The 20,632-nt window shown below is 40.3% G+C and overlaps 1 protein-coding gene across 4 annotated transcripts in view; it reads right to left on the bottom strand.

Moving 5' to 3' along the window:
- The window catches only part of lrp8 (low density lipoprotein receptor-related protein 8, apolipoprotein e receptor), a 182,784-nt gene extending 163,037 nt beyond the window's left edge, over positions 1-19,747 (bottom strand). For all 4 annotated transcript variants that reach the window (XM_038715284.1, XM_038715286.1, XM_038715285.1 and 1 more), the window contains exons 1-2: positions 19,535-19,747; positions 18,429-18,554 (exon numbers count right to left, since the gene is read on the bottom strand). In XM_038715284.1, the coding sequence (XP_038571212.1) occupies positions 18,429-18,554; positions 19,535-19,601 (193 nt within the window). In that variant the 5' untranslated portion in view covers positions 19,602-19,747. The remainder of the gene's footprint in view (positions 1-18,428; positions 18,555-19,534) is intronic.
- Between the last annotated feature and the right edge of the window lie 885 nt (positions 19,748-20,632).

Below are 20,632 nucleotides of genomic sequence, written 5' to 3'. Positions count from 1 at the left end.
GTTTTTAATCACAGCAGATGATGACAGAGGGACAGAGAGAAACACACAGACAGAGGCCGTCTCTCTCGCACATCTACAGTTTATGTCACTATTGAGCGAGACCAACAGCCCCATTTATCAGTTTAATCAATCAATGGATCTATTTCTAACGCTGCACAAATGTTAAGATTGATTTTAGGTGGCTCTGTTTAGGTGCAGCTGAAAACGAAAGCACGGATAGACACACATCCAAAGTCAAACATATACAAACACATTTAAACATCTGTGTCTCTAGCGCTCTTTCCTTACCCAAAAGAAGCAACACATTCACGGTGCTTCCACACATGAACAGCTTTACCTCCTCTGCACAGTTTTTGCTGTTGATTAAAAAGCATGCACCAGGGAGAGAGAGATGAAACAAAGAACGATTTAAAATGAAGAAAAAGGAAAGAAGGATAGAGGTGGGAGAGACAAAACAAACCATACAAATAACACATCTCTCCTGCTACTTATGGAACACTCACACATAAACACACAAATGTACAGTGACCCCAAAACGACCCTATGTGTTTCTAAACAACTATGCCGTCATCCTTTTATGGATTTTGGGGGCAATTAAATGCAACATGAGAGCTAGCACATGATTAAAGATTTATCTGCTCAAGGTCCCTCTTCACCCACACACACCCACACACACACACACACACTACTTCTACTACTGTGACCATCTGGGCATGCCGGACGGAAAGCATTGATCTCATTAAAAAACTCTGACTCTACAGATTGCCCCCCCCCACCCCACCCCCCATACACCCTCTGATATAAACACACACCCACCAAACACCCCCAGCTGCATGTTGGTGTAATTTACTAAGTGAAGTATAAATGTGCCATTCATTGAAATCAATTAGCCAGGGGTTGCTAACTTTGAACACATCTACATAGACCCTCTGGAGACTTGGTGCTAATGTGATGAATTAAGGTCAACAGCACACACTTACAAAGCATGCAAATAAACACACACATGCACACACACACCATGGGGTTTGTTGCTATTGCTTTTTGCATTAGCAACTTATAGATCTCACCCATTTTTGCATTTTTTATCCGGTAAGCACAGCATTAAACAGGGACTACAACAGAAGAACAATTGAAACAGATGACAATAAAAGATTTTGCTAGTATAGCAGCATGTTGGGATTTTCCCAGCTGACCTGAGATCAGCTATGACTTCCACAGGCCAACAACCGCTTTAGCCAATTAAAATTGTGGAATAATGCCAAATGATGAAAATATCTCAGATATAAAACATACAGCATGTACATGTTTTTTTTTTTAAACATTTACTGTTAAAGAAGTGCAGCAGTTAAAAAGTTCTGCAGTAGACACAGAACTAGTGCTGAAACGATTAGTCAATTAATCAGTTAGCCATTTGAGAGAAAGTGGTTTGAAAGTGAAACTGAAATTTCAATAAAAAAAATGACCAAAGGTTATTGGTTTCACCTTCTCATTTTTTTTTCTATTGTCACTGTACTTTAAATATCTTTAGATTTTGATATGTTGGTTGAATAAAAAAGCAATTTTAAGATGGTCCTCACCCAGGGCATTGCGAAAAATGTTAAATTGTAGTCATACACAGAATCATACAAAAAAAGATAGTAGAGAATACTGAATTGATAGTAGAGAATAACTAGTATTGATTATGACATTAGACACATGCATTTTGATGGAATAGTCAATCTTAGCTTATCCCCAATAGATGTATCCTCCTTCCAAACACATTTTTCCATCCCTCTGTAAATTCCCCAAACATAATCTATTTTATCCTTTCATCACCTGCTCTTGGTTATTTTCCCTTGCTTCCCCTCTCAATTAATATTTACATTGCAAAAGCCATCCTTAAGGGTGAAAGCATCATGTTATGGCATTTAATACATTGGATTATGGGCAAATAAGGCCTGGACCTTTTGACGGGAAGACATTGTGCCTTTTCAAAATTCATGACTTTCAGAAGAAGCTAGAAGTGAAAATAATTAATCAGGAAAACTGTGAGGGGTCCAAATTACAGAAGGCAAACTGAGACTGTCTGTCCCTCCCTCTGCCCATCACTGGCAGAACAAAAAGGCAAATGGCAGTAATTTAGCACTACAGTACTGTGAGATCGGAACTCATGTAGAGTTATGTCAAAGGACAAGGAAGACACTTAGGAATTTGTCACAAACTAAAAAAATGAGTTTGTGACAAATCACGGATGTCAAATGGAATTCTAATGGACAATAAGTTGTTGGACTTACAATGGCAGAAATCTTGTTAATGCTATTTATTATTACTATTTTTTGCAAGACCTTCTTTTTCATGTGTTACGCCACCCTCATGGTCTGTCTGTACTGTTCAGTGTCAAAAGCCACCTGTTCAAATAGTGAAAAAACCCCTTTGAGACACATGGAAAAGTAAGAAAGGCTTGTGGGCAACTTAGAAAACAATGGGCTGCCTGCTTTGATTGCAACTCACCTTCACTCACCTCTTTCTTTCACAGTCAGGGGGATCAATACCTTTTCTCGAAGAAAAAGGACATTGTCTTTGCCCACAACATAGCCTTTCACTTTTTAGGAGTTTTGTCCACTCTGACAAAACATTATCTGAGCTCAGAGTCTGAATAAAGTCTGAAGTGAAAATCATGAACTAAGTCTTAGTCGTTTACCTACTTGAAATATGACGCTCCAATCAGCAGTGTCTTTCATTTCAGTATCTTGCATTCAAACACCAGGTAAGTGCTGTGATTCAGATCAAGGGCTATTATAGGCAGTGCGCAAAATGCAAGATATGAAAAGGTACAAATCAAAAAGAACTTAATCCAGATAATTTCAGGGTTTAATTAAGCTAATCATTTATGAAAACATCATCAAACAGAAAACTGGACCAAAGCCACCTTGTCTTGGCCAAGAGGTGGAATAAAGCCAACAAAGATAGGAAGAACATCACAGTAACAACACCATAGGCGAATTATACTTAACTACTGCCTTCTGTCACAACTGGGTCACTGGGTCTCCTCCATGCATAGCTGAGTGAGTGTATGTGCGCGTTTTGTCGGGGGTCTGGTTTGCACATGTGTCATCATTATTTAATAAAATAATTGTAGAAGCAGCATTCTGTGCATTTCTAGTTTGAACAATAATTTGTTTTGTAAGCTCAGGGTTAGATTATTAGTAGCAGCAGTAATTTGTGTATTGAATTGAGCTTATCATTTCATTCCTTCCTTCTTTGAGAAACTTCAAATATTTGATGGATGGAACAGTTTCTACAGCTGGGAAGGCAAACATTCATTGCTTAATAGAAAATATCTGAAAAACGAACCCTTATGTTTTCATTGTAACACACATCACAGGCTGGTTTGTAACTTTGGAAGGCACTAGGAAATAAGCCTGGGTGATTTCATTTGGATGTTTACTTGTGGGCATTAAATGTTGGCTTTTTAAATATAGTTGTGGGATTTAGCAGTGGTTGCACCTGAGCACAGCAGGCACTGCAAAGTGGAAATGCATGAGCAACAAGGCATAAAACCTTGCAAATGGGCCAGGCCATGGCAGCTCCTCCTCACTAGCTTTTTCTAGTTAAACGGACTTCTTTCAGTATTCTGGTTGCTTTTATGATATGATAGTCAATGCTTCACTCTTATTCATGAGTCATATCTCAAAATTCCATTTTATACTCCTGCGTAGGGTCTACGTGCGTAGCCTACAGTGTAGGCTACGCACGTAGCCATGCATTTATACTTGTGCGTAGGTGTGTCCGTCATTCTGCAATTACACCCCCAAATGCTAGTCCGCAGCAGCGCTACAGCGTCCGCTGTGTTGACTTTTGACGCAGAAGTATAAATTGCACTTAAGCATGTGTACAATGGTTTCAAAAGTAATATTATCCAAACTTAGACTTGGCCACAAACTCCAACTTAGACAATCTGCTAATTATTGGGTGGGAGACACAGAGCAAAATATGGTGAGAGGAGACAACAAACTGAAGAGGGAAATGAGAAGGAATTGTGATGCCACATATTAAACCAAAACGAAATGATAATGTGAAGAAAATGATGGAGCTGGGTATAGAAGAAGCATGTAGAGAAAGACAGAGTTGCTTATCAGTAACGGCAGTAAAACTCCACTAAGAAAACCTTTTGAAAAGTGATCTAACACATAAAAAGAACATTTGTATATCAAAAGACGTTAAACACACAAGTCAGGAATAAATCAATATTTCTAGCAAGAGCACAGCATTAGGGAGCTGTGGCCACGCAGCAGAAATCGAGCAACACTGAGAAACTAAACAAAAAGGGAAATCACTTTCGTACAAAGCCGGTAATTCTGTTATGATTATGTCAAAGAAAAGGTCACTGTATTCATTCTTAAACCTGCTACAGTAGCCAAGAAGCTGATGCCAAACTACATGTATGTGTGAGAGAGCGTGCAGGTACAGAGTAGGTTTTTGCATATGTGCGGGCCTGCTCATGCCAGTATGGTTAGCATGTGCTTGTGTGTGTATGTGTGTGCAACATTAGCCTCTCTTCTTCCTACTAAATCCCAGTGTAAAATGTTTAAGCCCATCATCTTACTGCTTCATTTAATCATACTAAACCTCTGAGAGTGGTCCAATTCAAACAAACGCCACCAACAATGGGACCAGACAAACTATGGCAGGGTGGTATATCGGTATAATGAGGTATACCGATATAATTTCAAAAGAGATATAAAATTAGACAATACCATTTATACCGATAGTTTGATGCTGAGTTAATTAATATGTTTCGGTAAAGTCTTTCCCTCATCGCACAGCCCCACCCCTTCCGCTGTGTCTGCACGCAGCCGTCTACTCACAAACTCTCAGCAACATGGAGGGAGACACAGTGCTGAAGACCTGGCTTGTAAAAAGAAATAAAACAAGAGTTCAGTCAGCGTTTCCCACGCATTCACTTTACTTCGGAGGGCCACCCAGGTTAGGCGACACATTGTAGCATTTATCAGAGAAACACAGACTGATTACGTTATAAATAGCGACACGGTTGATATTTTAAGTAATATTTATATATATTGTATTTTAAGTGCGGACCAGATAAAGCGACAGTGAACACACCAGTCAGATGTCATTCGTTAGCTACCATGTGCCCAACATGCAGCGCCGCTGTGGGTGGAAGAAAGTCGGCGACTTTATACAATGTAGCCTACTACTGATGGAGAAAGTAACCGGATCAGACATAGGTCAGGTCTGTGACTGTGAAGAGAACTGAAGGAGGCAGATTCAATACATGAGTGACACTTAAGTTGGAAAATCAAGTAAATTACTACAAATAGTATAAACATGGCTGCTAAAACAGACACCCCCCTAGCCTACTTAGCAGAAAATGCTGATATATATACATTTTATATTCTGCCTAACAGTACCAGGATATGACTTTTTGGTCCATATTACCAAGCGCTAAGACAAACAGGCTTCACTATACACTTTTTCTTCGGAAGATATATGTAAACAGGTGTAAACGCAGACACAGACTTAAAAAGCTCATGAAAAAGCTAATGAAAACATGATCTCTGTGAAAATAAGAACGAAAATGTGAACCCAACAGGATAATGCAGATGTTGCATGCAAGGTCACACAACTATTCATTATGCTCACACACACACACACACACACATAAATAATTGTCAATGCATCTTTTTAAGTGTGTGATTTTATGTGTGTATGTGTGAGAGAGAAGGGGCCTCTCAGCCTGCTTCCAAACATTCAAGTGCTGCTTCCAATGACACATAATAGGGTGTGGGGGTGGAGGGTGGAGGGTGGAGGGCACAGAGAGACAGAGAGAAAGAAAGAGAGAGAGAGAGAGTTGTCATTGGTTAAATGCACCATGAACACATGCCAGAAAAGAAGAAAGACAGAAAACAGACAGAGACCTTTAAGAAGGCGAGGATGGAGAGAGAGGGCCGAGCAGGAAAGGAGATCTGATGAAAAACAGCTTTCCTTTACTACGTAACAAGCACGACAGGGAGAAAATAATTTCTCCCACCAGAATCTGCTCTCCCTCGCTATTTGGCTCATTGTCGCAACGTAGCATCTTTAAACTGCGAGCTGAAGCTTTGCAAGGCAGCCAACATCACAAACAGCTGAACGTTTTGCACGTCAATTCGTCCTGAGAGACTCCTGATGCTGCTCCAGCAACTACAATGCATCAGCTTTTTATTTTTGACTTCAAACACACTATACTCCAATAATCCCCACAGTGTAACTCCAAGAGGAAGGACTTTATAATCAGGAGTTTCAGAGGATAATCAGAACAGTTTTTTCCCCCTCCTCAATCAGCAGTGGAAAATGTGGTTCTTACCAATGATTCCTTCACTATTTCCTCACCCTTCAATCCCCCCTCCCAACCCCTTTATGTTGACTCTGTGTCAATGCGTTTTGATAATAAAGCATGTTACAAGCAAAAGAGTTATTTTAGCACTATGTGTATCCCCAAAACATAGGCTCTGTGTGTGTCTGTGTGTGTGAGATTTTGTGTCACACCAGCCTCTTTTCTGATAATCGGTATTACTGAGCACTAGCTATATCATCAAAGAGTGACTTCCCCTTCCACCACCTCACCCCACCTTCCTGCAACGAACGACAAGCAAAATCCCCTCAAGGTAAAAAGCCCTTTCCCAGGCTTAGAACCTGGCAAGGCTGTGTATGAAGGAGATATCTTGTGTGTGTGTGTGTGTGTGTGTGTGTAATCTAAATAAACAGCTTCATTCAAACGCCAGATGGAGGGAAGGGGACAAAGAGAGGAAAAGGGTGTGTGTATGTGAGAGAAAGAGAGAGTGTGAAATAAGGACAAAAGTTAGAAAGGTGTAGGATAGGGCAGAAAGATGCATGGAAGAGAAAAAATGTAAACATGACTTTAAATTGCTTGCTCTGGTTTGTTCGTCAGAAGTCCCACTACCAAAGATTTTCAATTTATAATAATGAAAAACAAAAAATTGACTGAAAATTTCTGTCAGTCCACTAATTGATTAATGACACTATAACGTAACACGATTGGGAACTAGTGCTCTATCATAGGATGTACTTGTAGCATCTGCATCAGAAAGGGTTTTCTGCTGCCTAATAGTGCAGATAATTGAAGGGTGAGATCTGAGTTTATTTACACTTTCTGAGACCTTTTACTTTATTTTGACAGGTTCAAAGCCTCCTTCCGTCTGCTTTCTCTCTGCAGGTGCCTCAAAATCTAGTTTCGCCCATCTAAGAACAACATGCACAAACAAACTCGTATATGCACCAAATTTGCCACAACCCCAAGTTTTACCAAACTGATAATCTGCTTTACCACCAGGTGGGTGGAAAATTTCCTGTTTTACAAGAGACACTGAAGCTGTGTAGGGATGTAATGAATCAAACTGAACAAACCAACAGTCTTTCTTTATGTATAAAGAAAGAAATGAAGCAGAACAGAGAAAGAGATAGAAACTAGAGTCAGAGAAATTAAGGCAATATCATCAGAAAAGGGAGTAATCTTTGCTCCACTTGGTAACTGCCATATAAAAGTTCTCATGAAAACTTTTGACATGCAGCACTCAAGGGCCCTATCTCGGTGTCAGCCCAGCCAAGTGGTATTAGCAGCCATGTTTTATTCATCAGCATTCTTAGTTGTTGTTTCATATGCCGCTCCCTGACTGCATATACCAGGCGACAGAGCGCAAGGTGAAAAACAGGATTACAGCAAATGTAAATAATAAGATGGAGGCACATGAAGATATTCAGTTAATCTGAGCTGGGGATTAATGCCATGATACCCTGTCAGACACAGGCGGGTTGGGGAGGGGGGATAACAACAGCACAACACAACAACACAGGCACAAAGAGACACACGCGAATGAGACATAGCTAAACATGCACATACACACAGCGGGGAAGAAGGATTGTAGTGTTATCGTAGTTTGACTTTGAACAATAAGTGACTTTGCAGCAGAGCATACAAACAACACAAGGTAATCTGTCAAAAAAGGAAGAGCCAATTCTGACAGAAACGTCAGAAGGGGGTGGGGGTACAGAAAGGAAGAGGGATAAAGAGAGCGGGAGAGAAAGAACAAGAAAACTAACTACTAAATTAAAGAGACTTTTCAGGCTAGCAGCCTGAACCCACTTTTATTTTGTTCGTCAAATTGACTGGAAGAACAAACTTCCTTACTAACTAACTCACTTCTTCCCTCTCTGTCCACATTATGGTTCACCTTGAATATTTCTCAAACATCTATAACTTTTCTGCATTGTTCATCAGGCCAGAGGTAGCTATGTTATGTTCAGGGTCAACCATATTGTTCCTCAAGTGAAAGCAGAGGCCACAAACATGGCTTTTTCTAAAAACACCTTGACTCTTTGTGGCACCAGAACTATGCTGCAGACCCTGACCGTCTGTCAGCTGCACTCTTGGTGTTGTGTGTCTGAGAAAGTGAATGTGAGTGTGGGTGTGATATTCAGTTTCTCCAATAGTTTAAAAGTCATAGTCTTTTTCATATGCTTTAATACATTGCTACCTATTGCTCAAGCACAACTGCTTTCACACTGCAACCACTTATTGAAAGCTTTCACATTTGCCTCGCCACACACTTAGTGTTGGTCAACAGTGGGCAGAGACGCAAATAAGCAAGCTTTCTGAATGTCACCAGCAATCCCAAAAAAGATTTAACATGCAGAAACACTACACAACATCAGCAAGACAAGAAAACCTGTATTAACAGATTTTTTTTTGGCTACTTAAGATCAGTGCTGTAAGTACAACAGTGACTTAAAAAGTCCCTGCTCATGTTACACTTTAACACAATCATTGATAAGTATTATTTGGGCTCATACTTGCTGGTAGCTCATGTGAGCAGTAATTTCTGCTATCAGCAAAAGTCAAAAGTAAACTTGGTGGTGTCATTCCTGTGTACAAACTAATGGCTGCTGCATTAGCATATTACTTGGAGTATCGAAAAGTTTTATAAGATCCCTTCAAACTATACTATCTACGCATTATAAAAGAACTTGATATTTAATTTATCATGCTCTTCTAGTTTCATTATGGCTTTCTGATTTGATACTTTCTAATTTCGTTAAAATAACCCACTAGTTGGGAGTGAAAGCTGGATCCAAAAGCATAAAACTACTACAAATAAACATAATACAGTACAGAAAGATAAAGATAAATGAGTCCTCGGGCAGAGGAAAACTCACTGGTTCATCTATCTTGGCTTACTCTGACACACACACACACACACACACACACACACATACATACACACTTCTCATGGTGCAGATTCGCACCCGCTGAGACACTTACTAATTGGATTAGAATTATGTAGATGGACAGTACAGTCTCACTTTATCTCTCCCACACTCACACACACTTACAGCATCTGCTTCGTCCTTGTAGGTTTGCTGCATTTCATACCCCTGCCCTTCATGTCAATACAAAGCCATTACTTCAAAGGTCTACAGAAAGACAGGGAGAAGTAACAAATGCAGAAAGAGGAAGATGGAAAGGAAGCAAGGTGTAGAAATTTGGCAAAAATGAGTTAGCGAGACACATAAAGATAGAGAGAGAGTGAAAACACCTCAGGCCAGCACTGACCTCAGCTAAAATTACCCTTCTGCTGTTTTGCACCACTGCACCCAGCACCTATTCAGCACACCAGGTATTGTTAGCTTGTAGAGCATGATACAGTGACTGACAAAGGTGGTGCCCTGGCGCATTTTAGGCTTGTCATCTGTCAGGCTAGCAATGCTGCATGTGTCTACTTGATTATGTTTAACATTCAATCAGGAAATGGATCCTTTTTGAGAGAGGATTGGCCAGCTGGCAGTCTTAAACATTGATGTGTCAACAGAGCGACTGAGGGACAGAGACTAGCATCATCTAGATAAGAAGTCTGACGTTTTTTTATTTAAAATTATTTTAATGATACGTTTTTTTCCCCAAGGAGTACATGTGTTCCTAAATGAAAGAAAATTAGGATCACAAAAAGAAATTTAGGAGCACAAAAAAGTTGAGTAACACCGAGTTTATTAGCAAGGAATTGTACAAACTGTACAATTTACATACCACAAATCTTCAATTAATAGCCGTGTCACAAATAGCAGCCTACCCCGTTTACAGGCCTGGTATGGGAACATATTTTGACAAAAAAACGCAGGTCTCGATTAGACGCCTGTTCTGGTTTTTATAGAAGTTCTTTTGATGTATCAACCTCTTAAACCCTGCAGGGTCGCCCACTCTGGCTGCTTCTATGCTGCTTAGATCGAGCATACGAATCTTAATGCTTAAACTTATGATCAATATGTCAATATGGACATGCTACACATCTCCACAATTCAATAGTTCAGTTCATTTAGCGGAATCAACAAGCCCCAAAGTCTAATTCAAATAGATTTACCGGTGTAACCGCCATGGTACAGGAGACAAAAAACAAGTGTACAATCCCCTTACCTTTGAAGCGCTCGTTAAGTTCGAATGCGTCTGTTCCTTGATTATTTATATTCCTTTAGTCTGTTAGGGTCCACCGATCAAAAAAGCTTTTCAGAAAAATGAATCCAAGTTATGAATACTGTCATGTGAAGTCCATTGCTCTCTCTTCTGCCACACTTTTCTCTCCCTGCACCTTATTGTTGAGTATGTTTGTATTTGTTATGTTGCTGCCTACAAAATAAAAGTGCATAAGCTGTGTGTCAGAGCTAAATCAAATAAATGACGTGTATTTGATATTATTTGATAATTTTTATACAAGTAATATTCATACTGTTCGAAATACTAATAATAAAAACTGTTACATAGTAGCCTATTTCAGTTTTGTGCAAAAGGAATTAAAGGACTCTCCCATATGCACGCCTGTCCCAAATATAGGTAGGGTCAATTCAGTGATTTTTACAGGCTATTAATCAAAGTTTAACGGTACATATTTATACTGTATGTATGTGTGTGCGCCTTCTCTGTGTGATACACATTTTTATTCCACTTGTTCACGTTTTACATTGATTGTTGTTGAACACTTTGTTACCTCTATTGAAGCATGCTATACAAATAAAGCCATTATTATAGATGTTTTTTGAAACTTTTCATATTTAAATCAGCTTTTAAAAAATGTACAGCTTTTTAAAACCCTGCTGACCTATCACAGTGAGTGAAAACACTCATCACAGAAAACTCTTGGGCTTGTGATGCATTGGGGCTTATGAAGTGTGGAATATAGTTTGTGAACCAGGGAAGGATACACGATAAACCAGCACCTCATACACAAACCATGCCACACTTACGTGTGTTATGTAAACAAGATAAATAAATGATAACAATAACTTTAGTAAAATAGACATAAAATAGAACAAGAGGGAGGTGTTGATCTTAGGAGGCTGGCTAGAAGGAGCCCATATTGGCAAATTATGGCATCCTGGCTCTGGCTAAATCTTCATCTGTCTACTCCGTGCACCATCCACAACTTAGTAGAGTTCAATATTATAAAAGTTTGCTGTAGCACGTCAAACTTTTTTTGATGTTCCACTGTGATTTGTCAGTTCATGAAAAGTGACACTGACACGCACATCGGCTTTATGACTGATTCAACAAAAGGCACCAAATAAAGCTAAATAGCCAGCTAGCTAAACACAAACCTTGCTAATCTTATCCCTGTTGTCTTCTGTCTTACGGCTTCAGCTTCCGAAAACACATCTTTCTCGTTTGTGAAATGAAGTTGTAAGAGTATTAAGAGTATTAAGTTCTAAAGAAGCGCTGAATATCTACCAGTACCCCCGCCACTGTCGCTGTAGGCGAAACTTATGGAACAAGCACTGCACTTGCACTCTAAAAAGTGCAGGGAGACGTCACATCAGCCCTTGTGAACAGGCACTGCACTAGTTCAGTGTTTCCCCTATATGCATTCAGCAGCACCGCCACTGCTGAATCATGACCGCCGCTACTAAATTTCCCACGATAATTAAACTATGCGCTACAAATGTTTTCACTCACACACTGTGGGAGCACAGCAAGACTCAATGCTTGGCTAGCTTCCTCTCATTGTTCTGTACATAACATCTACGTGACAGATGCTGTTATAACAGCATAACTCCTGTAAGTAATCAGGAGGTGCGCAGCGAGTGTTTGATTGTCCGAGCGGCGAGTGTTTGATTGTCTGAGCGGCAGAAAGTAGCCTGCAGCTCTGTCCTGTACAGACTGATTTTCAGATGAGTCTGAAAAAGTGGTTGTTAGGAAAACAAAACGACGGTGGTGACTGGAGGAGCTGAGGTTAGTAAAGCAAATTAGTGATGCAAACTAGTCCTTTTAAGCTAATGAGGAGATGTTTCTTATTGGATTTTTTATTTATTGGAATGCACCTCAGAAGGGAGGAGGTTTCTCATGTTGCACACAAAAGGCAAACATGAACAATCGTATCTGAGGTCATATTAACAGGGTTTTAGGGGGTGATGTCCAAAACATGCTGTGCAATAAATGTTAAATCACTGTGGAGAGCATCATAACCAACCAAATAACTTTCCCCAAATCTAAAGTTTGTAGTTCCTCCCCAGTAGATTGATCTTTGGCTGATGGGTTATTTATCATCTGCTCTAGCTTTTCCAACTCTTTGTTCAGGCATATGGTGAAAATAATGGCCCAATGTGATGTGAAATTACATACTTGTCATTGGAAATTTTCTTGGGGGAGGACCCGCAAACCCCACACCACCCTGACCATGACCACCAACACCAAAACATTCAACTAAGGCTCACATTAAACTGGGTAAACACTGAAGTTTTAAACTATTCCGATGTGCATCGCATTCTCATGGACGCAAGAGCAATACTGCTGAGACATGCTGTGTTGGGGTTTTATATTCAGACAAAAATTTTGCTTCACCTCCGCTGCTATAACTCCATCCTAGGGGAAACACTGTAGTTAATGTAAATGGAAGATTAAACATCAGTAAAGCCTCAGTATAGCTGATGAAATAAAGCCAGGCTTATTTGTGATACTGTTTTTGGAACAATTTCACAAACTTAGTTTGAAACCATGTTTTATTTTTTAATAAGCAGAGAACATAGTCCACCATTAAAACTTTTTGTATGTAATGTTTTTTAAAACTCCTACACAGAACAGGCAGATGTAGTGTTGATGTCTATCTTCTCATCACTTGCAGTGGTTCTCAAATGTTTATCTTGAAAGTCCCCATTGAAAGCATTGAAACATTCATGCTAACCAAAAGTAGGCATCTTGGTAATAATTCCTCATTGCAAAGGGATACTGAAATTATGTCCAAAACTATGAAAATAAGACCCACGTTGTATAAAGACAGAATAATTTACCAACTAGCAATTTTGCTACAACTAGTTACTTTCAGCGACATGTGCCTTGTGTGTTATCACTCGTTTGTGAAATGCTTTCTCCCCTCACACAAAGCAGACCAGCTGAAACACACATGACTTGCATGCACAGACACATACACACAGTGCATGCACAGACATACACACAGTCCCACAGTGCCTCAGTAATCAAAGAGCACAGCAGAGGGTTTATTTCTCTGGAGACTAGACCACTGCAGCTGCGCGCACACACACACACACACACACACACACACACACACACACACACACACACACACACACACATACATGCACACAAAACTATGTCCATAGTCCAATATGGAAACGCAAATGACTGAGTGGGGTACCGCCATGTGCTTGTGTGTGGTTGTTAATGGACAAAACTGTGTATATGCTGATGCGTATGTGTGTTTTATGGAGTTAGACAAGGCAGAATAGAAATAATACAGAACAGTACTGAGGATTGATATGATCAGTGTTAGTTCAGCTAAGAGGTTCAACACTGTGTGTGTGCATTTTGTCCTTTCAGAAGTAGTGTGTCTCTTGTTTTATATTCTATGCAAGTCTCGCCCCATAGTCCTGCTACTGCACACTCATTGTGTGTATGTATTTGTGTGTGTGTTTCTGTGTAATTGATTAGGCTACCGCTACCTTTGACCTCATACTCCCATTAAAAGTCTGACCCCAGCTGTGCTACAGTGAGCAGTGTGTGTTCGTGTGTGTGTATCAGCAGGTGACCAAAATGTGTTTTTTGTGAGCTGTTCAGTATAATGCCTTTTATGCCTGAAGCGCTTCAATGAAGTGTCTTATTATAGTGTTGTGTGTGTGTGTCTGTGTGAGAGAGAGCCTGGCCTCATACAATCACACACATATAGAGCAGTGGCGTGAAATGTGTTGTGATGTCCCCTCTATGGGAAGCTGGTCTCAGACTGCAGAGAAGACGCTCCCCTTCTCAGACCTGCTCAGACTCATTGTCCTGACATACACACACACACACACACTAAGCTCAACAATAACTTTCTTCTCACCCTTATGTATTCTTCTATATTGCCTTCACGTTTTTTTGCACTGTGTGTACCATTACTGCAAATGCTTATTTCTATAATTGGCTAATTGATTACTTCTTTGTGTCAACAAATTGTGGAAACTGCCCGAAGTAACATCTTCATTTAGCTTGTTTTATTCAATAGTCAAAGACACAAAAGATATTCAATAAACAAAGATATAAAACAAAGAAAAGCAGAAAACCGCACATTTGAGAAGCTGTATCCAGCAAATATTTGCCATTTGTGTTTGATAAATGTCTTAAACAGCCATCAAAACTGATGGCAATTAATTTTCCATCGATTAATTGAGTAATCGCTGCACCGCTAATCATCACGTCTGATTTCATGGTTGTACGTTTCTTAATTAATTCTCACAGATTGTGTTTTTACAGTGCAGTGTGACCAAGGCCATTTGGAGGAGAGGAGACTGTACAACAATGTGAGAGAGGGAGAACAATTGAAACTAACATGAGGTTCAGATATGAGATTATTTTACAGTGGCACTTTGGATTAGGCATGTTTAAATCTATTTAAATCCGCTGCAGAAATGATAAGGCCTTTTTGCTGTAAATTCCACAGCCAAAATATAGGTCATACAGAGCCGTGCAAAAGATGGAGAGTTGCCATGTGTATGTTTACATGTGTGCTGGAGTGTTGTATTCACTACAAAGAAAGCACACGCATGCACAAAAACCCCACCACCACCACCATCATCATCACCACCACTTTACCGTTTCCCAGGGCAACAAGAGCGAAATCTACCAAGAGGCATGTTGAGAATGAAGCAAGAGGAGAGGGGAGGACAGGAGGAGCAAGAAAAAGAGAGAAAGGGAGAATGAAAGAAAAGAGAGACAAGGCACATAAGACAACCCAATCTACCAAGACTTATTCAAATACAGCTGATAGAGGGAGGATGCTATTGGGGTCATCCCTGCTGTGACAGACACATATGTGTGTGTACAGAGAAAGAAATGGTAGATGTGACAATTGACTGATAAGCGTGCACACCAATAATAATAATAATAATAATAATAATAATAATAAAATGGGCGGCGCGGTGGTACAGTGGTTAGCGCTGTCGCCTCACAGCAAGAAGGCTGTGTGTTCAAAACCCTGGCCTTTCTGTGTGGAGTTTGCATGTTCTCCCCGTGTCCACATGGGTTCTTTCCGGGTGCTCCGGCTTCCTCCCACCCTCCAAAGACATGCAGGCTAGGTTAATTGGTGTCTCCAAATTGTCCTTAGGTGTGGATGTGAGTGGTTGTCTATGTGTGGCCCTGCGATGGACTGGCGACCTGTCCAGGGTGTATCCCCCTTTCGCCCGATGTCAGCTGGGATTGGCTCCAGCCCCCTGCAACCCTGTACGCAGGATAAGCGGTTGACGATGGATGGATAATAATAGTAATAATAATATTTATTTATATAGCACTTTTCAAAACCTTGTTACGAAGTGCTTTCACAAGCACAAAGACAATAAAACAGATATAAAACAGAATACTTTATATACTATAGCTCAAACTTGCACACATCCAAATAATTGGCCTGGGTGTGTATGATAGAATTACACCTGGTGTGTGCACATTGTTGCCTTAACAAACTACAGGGATGAAAGGAGTCATTTTAACAATGACACTATTGATGTAATGTAATGCTTTTGCATTTGCGTTGCAGTAAAAGTGAGATTAAGTACAACAACCAGTTGCAGAATTATATACACTTAAGTCTTATTGTGTAGCCTCATTTAGAGACATAGACCACTTTTCCATAACAAACATAGTGTATATTCACTTTGAAAGTCAGAAGCAAAGACAAATGACAGCCAAGGTAGTGTTACACTCATCCAATCAGGTGTTGGAAGGATGCTTAGTGAATGAGAGCATTGGCATCCATTTGATGTCCAGCCTACCTTAAATTACATATGTGCCAAGCCTGTTCAGCTTTGCCACACCACCACGAGTAAAGCGAAACTTGCTGGCTTTGCTACCTTACCCTCATTTTATTCGTTATTATGCGTTATCTTATCTCCTGCCTCTTTTCCCCCACTGCCCATTCTCCAAAATACTTTGTTCCTATTTTCATTATGGGCTCTGCTCTACACTGTCCTGTTCCTCTCAATCAAATCTGCCCCATCTTTTCTTTTCCTCCTCCTCTTGCTGAGCTCTGTTGGTGATATTGGGTTTTTGGGAGGGAGCACAGTGGCAGTGCTGGCATCTGTTCGAAGGACTGGCACACTGCCAGCCACTGAACATCACTCCGGCAACCAGAGTCACGCTGCTGGATTTATCTCCAACCAACCTGTCAGCTGATGCTCTTTGTGGGCGTAAGAGGAGTGGGCATAGCGTCAATGGCATTTGCACTGCCGAGTTGCCTACAGGAGATTTAAAAATGTGGGGGGGGGAGCCCCTTATGGGTGCTACAATGCTGAGAAAGTGAAACAGCTTTTTAGAAAGAAGCACCCAACTTCCAACAGACTGAACGTTGAAGCACTCAAAGAACAGAGAGTGCAAGTTGGGTACGAAGGGAGAGAGGGCACACAGTATGAGTATATAGCAAAGGGGAGTATAAGGCACAGGAAAAGGCGCAGGAGGAAAATGGTAGAGACTGAACAGGGGAAGAGATTGAGAGAGTGACAGAGGAGCCCAAGAGGAAACCATAACTGCATCTGAAGCTTACAGGATATGTAGCAAAAAAAGAAGAGAGGAGAATGAGACAGATCACATTTCTGCAACAAAGTGGCTCAGTTAGAAAGAACAGTTTGTCACCTTGTGGCTTAATAAGTTTCATTTTCACATTCTCTTTGAGCAACGCTAATACCAAACAACAAAGTAAACTACACCTGTTTAGAGGGGAGGAGAGCTCATTAAAATCAAACTTCACTTACATCTAGTATTTCCCACTAAATGTCCAATAATACCAATCAGTCTGCAGTCAATGAGACACGCTTGTAAATGCCACTGCATTTACTGAAGGAACTGCAAAGATATTCAGTGGCCACCATGGTCAGATGAGAATCATGGGTTTGGCGTGCCGGTCCCCAAGATAAGCGATGAATCAATTGGTAGCTAATATAACCTTTCAAGCAATTAGTACCATGACAAATGTATAAGATATGATTACTCGGCTGGTCGTCTGCAATTTCCTGAACGGTACACCGTCAGTCAGAGCGGGATTGCACACTTCGGTCTTTTTCACACATTCCTGAAGCACATGATACAATATTTGATTGACCGATTGTATATATGCAATTCTGTGTTTGAAACTCCAATTATAAAATCACCTGCCCACAGAAGCAGAGAGAGATGCAGCCAATTTGTGATCAGCCGTATCTAAGAGCCACAGTATTTGCATTTGAGCATGTTGCTTTACTCAGCAGTGAGATGTCGTGACACGCAACACTGTAATTTTATCACACTATTCCAGAAATGATACAATTTTTAAGCCATTATATATACAAAGCATTATGAGGCAGCATAACAGGGTGAACTGTGTCACTGATAACATGACTGACATCATCTCTACACAGTCACAGCAAGGTGAGTAATAATAATAATGATAATAATAATACGAAATGGCCTGCTCTGACCCAGTAGGGTATTGCAATCCTTGTGCCAGAGGTTTACTAAGAAAGTGAAACTAGTGAGAAATTTGTAAAATTCCTGTGACCATGTGACCTGACCAATGATCCAGGATCAGAACTTGCTGCACTGACGTCTGCACACTAACAAATGCTAGGAAGATTCCAGAGGGGCCCCAAGCAAAATTATAAGAAGCTTATTCTCAGTAGAACGTCATTCATCCAAAAGTTACAACATGAATTTAATCAGCTATCTACAGCATATAATGTTATCCAGTTATGTACCAGCAAAGTCTAGCAATGAATGTGTGTCAACTTATATAAAACAGCTGAAAATATTTGGGAGTCCTTGTCCTAGATTAAGACTTTTAAAGTACACGATTGCAGGTATATTCAAGGTCCATGGGGTAGCAAGCAAAGACATCATTACATTTATCCGCCAAAGTAACAGACTGTGGGCTACTTACGACAGTTCTCCTCGTCGCTGCTGTCTGAGCAATCATCATCATCATCACATCTCCACAGGGTTGGAATGCACCGTCCGTTCTTGCACTGAAACTGCCCAGTTTCACACTCAGACTCCGTATGAGTTCCTGTGTTAAAAAACAATTTGTCAATCGTTACTTTCATTCATTTAGTGGTCAGAATCACAATTTTAAAGAATATCAGATTAACAGAATATAAAATTTTAGAATACATTAAAGTGTATAAAAGTCGCTTTAAAGTAAATCAATTTAGAACTGTAGATACATGGTGGGGTAATTAGATGTATTTACAAGAAAGAGGCAGTGTAAGTACTTACTGACTACCAACTGTTTACATAGCTGTGTTTCCCCAGTTTTGGAGGTTAACTAATTTAATCATGTTTTCTGCATATAAAAAATTTCCAAAATAGCCTCAAATAGATCACATACATGCCTTTACTTAAGTAAAGTAGGTAATTAACTACATGTCCTGTGTATTAGGGGTTGCAAAGTGGTACATAAAATTGCTCTAAATCTTCCAATACTGTAGGTAGTTTTCCTACAACAGCTTGTTGTAATCTGTAACTCAGTAAGGTACTGTGTTTTTCTTAAAACCAACATTCCCACAAACGATCTACACTTTTGCTATCATAATATGCTTATAATGGGGCTTGCTTGTTTGTATGGATTCAATAGGCTTCGGTGCGACCATGACTGCCTACCACCAATGTCCTAGTGACACTTAAACACAAAGATCTTTTTAGTGAAATCTATTTAAGCGTTTTTCTCGGCTGCCACTAACGTTACAAGAACACCGAGCACAGACTATCGCAGCCTGTACTTTTATGTTGACATCACCACAACAGCCCGTTCTCGCTGTAACATCAGCCTACTGCATTCAGACACGTGTTGGGATCAAATATTTTCTTCCGCGTATTATCACCTCAAGCCACCAGTCATCATTCACTGCACATACAAAAGTGGCAGCACTTGTGAGGACGCAGGCTACATCCGAGACACAATCCGTTTCTCGGTAGGCAGCGATCTCCAAAGCGTTGCCGTCCGTGATGCGATGCAAATTCACCCCCTCGCTGAGACAAGTGTCTTACCTTTAACGCAACGGAGCTCCATGAGTAACAAATGTAATAGCACAAGCTTTCCGACTTCTGTCCACATCTTTAGATCCTGGGGTGTCAACGGTTGTGTTCATGCAAGTGAAAAAACAGTTAAGGATCCCCAACCTCTCACTCGCTCTGTATGATCCGCGTGCTGCCTCTGCTCCTGAGTGCGTGAGCGTGTGTGTTCAGCCTGGATCTCCTTTCTCTGCCTCTGCCTGCAATTTGAATGAGTGACGCTTATGGGCGGGATGGCAAGGGACAGTGCCTGCGGATAATAGGTAGGCACTACATCGAAACGGTTGTTAACCAAGGAAGTCATATCTGCACATTCTGTTGAGTCACGTACATCAAACTTAAAACGAAATGTATATAGCGTATCACCGCCTGCAAAGTATTGTTAAAAACAAGCTTTGTAATGGATAGTTAATAGTAGTAACTAGTACACATCGTTCACTTTCTCATTTAACTTAGACGAGAAGACAGATGCCAATGTCATATTTTTGTCCGTTAGCTAACGTTAAGGTTAAATATGAAGATACAGTCAGAAGGTGGCTAGCAAGGCGAAACCGCTAGACTGGCTCCGTTCGAAATTCACTTCTACATCTAAAGCTCACTAATTAACGTTAGCTCGTTAATTAACACCTGGACTTTAAGCATATTCAAATATAAATAACAAGTAAGTAAGTTCAGGAGGTATTGGTCCAGCTTTTTTTTTTTATTATACCATTAAGTTATACCTATGGTAATACCCATTAGGCCTAGAGTCTAGGCCTAATGGGTATTACCCTATTAGGTATAACTTTTGAGCTGGTGTTGCAGAGATTCACCTAGCTTCTAACTGTCTTCCTCCGAACGCCTACGCTGCTTACTCTGAAATGGCACCTAACTGAATAGCCCTGGAGCTTTCTTTACCTAAAGAACTACTACCTGAGTGAAGAAATAAATTCAGTGTCTACTACTTGTATTTTAAATGCAGTGATTATATATTTTATTGCAAAAGCAAGGGCAAGCATACAACTTATACTGATTAAAACTAACTAAAATGATAAAATGTTTAAAATGCAAAATCTGGTTATAATAGCTGAGCTT

This window comes from Micropterus salmoides, unplaced genomic scaffold, assembly GCF_014851395.1.
Source record: "Micropterus salmoides isolate LMB-PRFRI ecotype aquatic unplaced genomic scaffold, ASM1485139v1 Ms_hic_scaffold_13, whole genome shotgun sequence".
NCBI lineage: Eukaryota > Metazoa > Chordata > Actinopteri > Centrarchiformes > Centrarchidae > Micropterus > Micropterus salmoides.
Note: the sequence above shows the minus strand (reverse complement) of the source record. Positions and strands in the feature narration are given on the sequence as shown.